The 5200-nt window shown below is 57.2% G+C and overlaps 2 protein-coding genes across 2 annotated transcripts in view; one reads left to right on the top strand and one right to left on the bottom strand.

Moving 5' to 3' along the window:
- The window catches only part of WDR55 (WD repeat domain 55), a 5333-nt gene extending 3530 nt beyond the window's left edge, over positions 1-1803 (top strand). Inside the window, exon 8 of the mRNA XM_017726528.1 lies at positions 1736-1803. Within this exon, the coding sequence (XP_017582017.1) occupies positions 1736-1803 (68 nt within the window). The remainder of the gene's footprint in view (positions 1-1735) is intronic.
- Positions 1804-2221: 418 nt separating this feature from the next.
- The window catches only part of DND1 (DND microRNA-mediated repression inhibitor 1), a 15892-nt gene continuing 12913 nt past the window's right edge, over positions 2222-5200 (bottom strand). The window contains exons 2-5 of the mRNA XM_017726549.1: positions 4548-4665; positions 4009-4470; positions 3060-3446; positions 2222-2804 (exon numbers count right to left, since the gene is read on the bottom strand). Of these exons, the coding sequence (XP_017582038.1) occupies positions 2788-2804; positions 3060-3446; positions 4009-4470; positions 4548-4665 (984 nt within the window). The 3' untranslated portion in view covers positions 2222-2787. The remainder of the gene's footprint in view (positions 2805-3059; positions 3447-4008; positions 4471-4547; positions 4666-5200) is intronic.

The raw sequence follows: 5200 nt of genomic DNA, 5'->3' as shown, positions 1-5200 counted from the left end.
CTGGGAGGAGATGCAGCTGTGGGAGGGGAGGGGCTGATGCTGGGGTTTGCTGGTGTATTTGGGGGTCCTGGGATGGGGGGTGAAGCAGGGCATTTCTCAGGAGGGGTGAGGGGGTGATGTGGGGTCCTGGAGTGCCTGGCCAGGGCAGACAGGTTCATCGCTTTCCTGCCCTGCTATCCCAGCAGGTCAATTACCCTTTGTTAATTAATTAAGATTTCAGATCTGTTAGAAATAAACCCAGTGCCTTTCACTTCCCAGCGCCTTGTGCTGATGGTCTGGCTCATCCTCATGAGGCAAGGACTTCTGGTGTACCCCAGGAGGGACAGACAGACTTCCAGAGAGTGCAAAAAAGAACTTTAAAAGTGCACCAAAAGGCTCTTGGAGGATCCTGGGGATTTCCAAAAAGAAGGATGGGACTTGGGTGCTGCCAAAGGGACTTGGTGCATCTAGATGTGCATCACAATGTGCCATGAGTGGGGAGGGGGAGAGGGACTGGGATCCCTCCCGGGCTGGGTTCCTCCCTGGGGATGAGCAGAGTGGGCAGCGGGTGCAGGGCCTGGAACAGCGTCAGATATGGCTGGACACTGCGGCCAAGGCCCCTGGGGACCCCGTCGATTTGCTGGGGAATGGGAAGGATCTGGTGCAGTTCTGACAGGATTTCTGACCTTGGCTGCAGCTCGCGTTCCCCAGCTGATTCCTGGCACTGCCTGGGACCCCTTGGACCACCAACTGCAGCCCCCAGGTGCTGCTGGTCCAGGGGCTCATGTTGCACTTGCTGGGATGGGACGGGACATAGCCAGAGGCATTACTGGAGCTGGAGGTGGGCCATCTATGAAACTGACGGACACCTGGAGTCCCTGGAGAGCATAAAGGTGTGTCTCAGTTTGAAAGACACGCGTCTGCTGAGGAAGGCAGGAGCCTCCCTTGGAACGGAAAATACGACCCCCTTTCTCTCCAAATTATAATTTTGAACTTAAGGGGTTTTCAGGCAAAGAGATGAGAAAAGGAATAACAGTTCTTTACTAGTTTGTACATGGATAACAAGGCTAACAAAGAGTAACTATGGCAGTAACAACAAACAGAACCAGACACCCGGTGCCGGCCGCTCCCGGCCCGCCTCTCTCCACACGGCAATGGTGGGTGCAGACGGCGGAAGGGATGGGGAAAAGGCTTCCTTTAGGAACTCACAGGGGCAGCCGATCCCGGTGCCCCCTCTGGATAGCAAAAGGAGCTATGTAGCAGGGACCTCGGGTAGCAAGCTGGGAAGGCAGGGATGAGCAAAGTCCTGGGGTGGTGGACGAGATGCATCGGAAACTCGGCAGCTGTAGCTGGAAAGGGAGGGCATCCAGGCAGGGCAGGGGGTGCAGGTTACAGTGCAGCAAAGAAACCTTGGGGCAGGGGCAGAGGAACGGCGGGGGCTTGGGCAGTGGCCACCTGGCTCTTGAACACCTCCGAGACAGAAACTCCCTTGGAGGGGGCTCGGGGATCCCAGGGTTTCCCCTGAGGCACCCCAGCAGATGGTGAAGGGTCTTTTGTTTGGTGAGGTAGGGTGATAATAAGGTCCCAGTTCAGTGGCTGCTCTCACAAGCAACGGAGAAGCAGGACCGGGCTGGGCTCCGGTGGTGGCAGCGAGTTCTGTCCCCCCCAGGCAGCAGCTCTGACGGTTCTCTGAAGCCGAGAGAGCAAGAGGCACCAGCAGCTGCCCCAGCTCCTTTTTCCAGCCCAATTCTCACAGTATCTCTGCCCCTCCGAGAGAAACCCTCAGATAAGAAGTGCAGCCAGGTGCCTTCCCTCCTCTCCTGAGCTTGGCAACTTCTTTTGTCTCTCATAAGCACCCGGTTGTTATTGTTCCTTAGCAACAAAAATGGGGGGAAATTCCTTAAGAGAGGGAAAATCAAAAAGAAAAACCCTAACCTCCAACGAGGTGCAACCTCCCCGAGGTCCACCCAAAGACACGGGGGAGGGTGGGCATCAGGAGGCACTTGGAGGAGCCTGAGGGGTATCAAAAGCTGGTCGGAAAGAGCTCAGTGAGTAGAAGACAACAAAGATCGAGGTACCAGGGAGTGCTTCTTCCCACATAATGGGCCCACCAGGTTGTGAAGGCTCCAAATCCCACCTGTCCCTTCCCCTGCCTTTCCTGGTGGGGGGGGAGAGCACCGAGATGCGCTGGACAGGCAGGGAGCTGAGGATGCAGGAGGAAAAGATGACATGACACAGCTGATGCATTCCAGAATTCCTTAGTTTTAATTCCAAAAGAACAACATGTGGCCACACCTCCCACTCCCGAGGAATCATTCATAGACAGCTGGGAACCCCACAGCTGCTTCCTCACTACACAACCAGGTTACAGGCACTCCTCTCCCCACACAGTAGCTCTACCAGCCCACAGAACATCTGTGGCCACTGGGATGCTCCCTGTGTGTGGCCTTGTCCTCATCTGAGGCTGTTCCTCAGAAACCAGGAAGGCCGGTGGAGGAATTCCCTCCATCACACTGGCATCTGGTGCTGGCAGCCCCTCCAAGAGCTGCTGCTTCTCCAGGATCTGCTCCTCCCATGCAACACAAGCCAGCTTAAAAGAAGCCAAACTGGGCAGGAAAACCAACAACTCAAAACCAGAACCAACTCAAGGGCTGACCGGGGACAGGGCAGCTGCCGTCGACCAGAACAGTGGCCCTTATCCTCCAGAGCCAGCTCTCAAACCATTGCAAACAGCTCAAAGGAAAGCTGGAACAGGGCTGGGACCCCAGCAGGGCTCAGGCTCTATCATGGCTTCAGCAGAGCGGCTGCCTACGTCAGCTGGCAACCTGCAGTGGAGAGGGAAGAATCAGGCTCTGCCCTCACCCCAAAACCCCCTCCTCTTGCATCCTGTGCTTCCAACCAGGAATCCCACCTGCAGCTCAGAGGTGTTTCAGCCCTGCCTGCCAGCCTGGCTCCCTCCCTGCACCGACCCACCCCACCCCAGAAGTGCCACAGCTCCACACTCCCAGGAGACACTTCAAGACTTTGGGAGAGGCAGGAGGTTGGCACAGATGCCATGCAAGGACTGACCAAGGACTCACCTAACACCTGGAGAATGTGCAGGGCTGCTGCCATCTTGACCTTCTCATGCTCGCTCTGGCCCTGCTTGTCCTGCAAGACCCACGTGAACCCACTGATGGGCATGTGGTATCCTGGGATCACCACCTGGTACCAGAACCGCTGCCACCCGTTGGCGTTCACCTGGACACACTTGGTGGTGAACAGCGGTGTCCTCAGGCGATGCCTCCAGCTCAGGATGTTTGGGCACTCCAGCAATGGAGGCAGGGCTGCCGGCCTGGGCACTGCCAGGCTCTTGTCTCCGTGCACTCCGTTGGACGATGGCTCCTCCTCCCAGAGCTGCAGCTTCTGCTTCATTTGGGGGTCCAGCCAGTCCACCCTCATCCCTGCTCCCCTGAGCCTCAGGTTCCCTAGGAGACAGGAGATGCTCACCTGCCCACCATCCCATGCCATCCCATGCCATCCCTCAGCATCTGTTGCAGTGATCTCCAGGATTTTAGGGGCAGCCTGACTTGAGGGGCAAGGTGAACAGATATCAAAACCAAATGCTTCTCAGCTGGGGCAGAAATGGCTACAAACCAGGACTTTGGAGGTCCCAGCTGGACGTCTGGGAAGTGTGTCCCATCAGGACATTACAATCGTGGGATGGGGCTCAGCGGGATTGAGCAGCTCCACTGGGAGGGTTTAAGGGACACTGAGGGGTTGGGCAGATCCACTGGGAGGTTTAATAACTTGGTCAATGTTCTGGATGCCCTGAACTGGTACTGGTGATGCTCCTGCTCTGAGCAGGCAGACCTCCAGCAGCTCTTTCATCCCACCACCACTAGGACTGCTGGAAATCAACTGTACCATGGGCAGCTGACATTCCATGAGGACATGGAGAGAGCAAGGCTGAAGTCACCTTGCCGCCAAGCCTGGAGGTAGGAAACACCAGGAAGACCAGCCCAAGCAGCATCCCTCAGCACCACTCACCTTCCGTCAGGGCTTTCTTGGCCAGGGCAGCAGCCTCGTGCGACCTGTACTTCAGCACAGCGAGCTTGGCGGGTCTCTGGCAGGGGCTGGCGTGCACGGTGACACTGAGGATCCCCTCAGTGACCATCTGCAGCATGGCCTGCAGCTCCTGCTGGCTCACCGAGATGTCCAGGCCGTTGACAATGAGCTCACACTTCTGCGTGCTCCGGCACACCACAATGGCGCAGCCCTTGCGCATCTGGAAGCGGTGGAAGGTGGCGATGGCGTTGCTGGCATCCTGCAGGGAGGTGTACCTGGCGTAGGCGAAGCCCCGGTTGAGCCCGCTGAAGGTCATCATGAGGCGGAACTCGTAGAGCTTCCCCACGCTCTCGAACAGCGGGATCAGGGTGTTCTCGTAGATGTCCTGCGGCAGCCTCGCGATGTACACCTCGGTGCCGGCCGGTGGTGGGCCGCCCACCCAGCCTGCAGGGGACACAGTGCCCGTGGTGAGCCCTGCCGTGCTCCCAGGGCCCCACAGCTGAGCTGCTCTCCTGACATACCTGGGGGAGGCCCTCCGTAGCGCCTCTGCCCGTTGATTTGCACCAGCTCAATGCCAGTCTCCTTCTCCCAGGCAAGCAGGGCCATCTTACTGGCCTCGTTGATTCCGTTGGTCCACATCTGAAGAAGGAGATGATAGTGGTGATTGTCTGAGCAAAGAGCTTTCAGCTCCCAACTGGGAGCATCCCAACCCCATGAGGGAACTACAAGATCCACTGCCAGCCAGCCAGTAGTGAAGCAAATTAACCCCTCTGCTCTCTGAGACCTGAAGAGCCTCCCAACACTGCCATCCCAAGGATTGTCCAAGCCTGCTCCACATGACTAAGTCCAGCAACTTTGTTAGAGCCCGAAGTCACCAGCAGTTCCCTACAGCCCTGCAAGGGCTTGGAAAGCCAAAATGCAGGCAGCAGCTGACAACTGAACTGGAAAGCTGGTGCTGCAAGAGGGGGCTGGAGCACAAAGCCAAGATGACCCATTGCATCGTGACAGCTTTAAAGTGAACGACAGTGGGTTACATTGACTATTGGGAAGAAAATCATCCCTGTGAAGATGGTGAGGCACTGGCAGATGTTGCCAGAGAAGCTGTGGCTGCCTGCAAGTGTTCAAGGCCAGGCTGGATGGGGCTTGGAGCAACCTGGCTTAGTGGAAGGTTGCC

This window comes from Corvus brachyrhynchos, unplaced genomic scaffold (genome assembly GCF_000691975.1).
Source record: "Corvus brachyrhynchos isolate BGI_N302 unplaced genomic scaffold, ASM69197v1 scaffold262, whole genome shotgun sequence".
Lineage (NCBI taxonomy): Eukaryota > Metazoa > Chordata > Aves > Passeriformes > Corvidae > Corvus > Corvus brachyrhynchos.
This window is presented reverse-complemented; position numbering and strand designations above follow the sequence as displayed.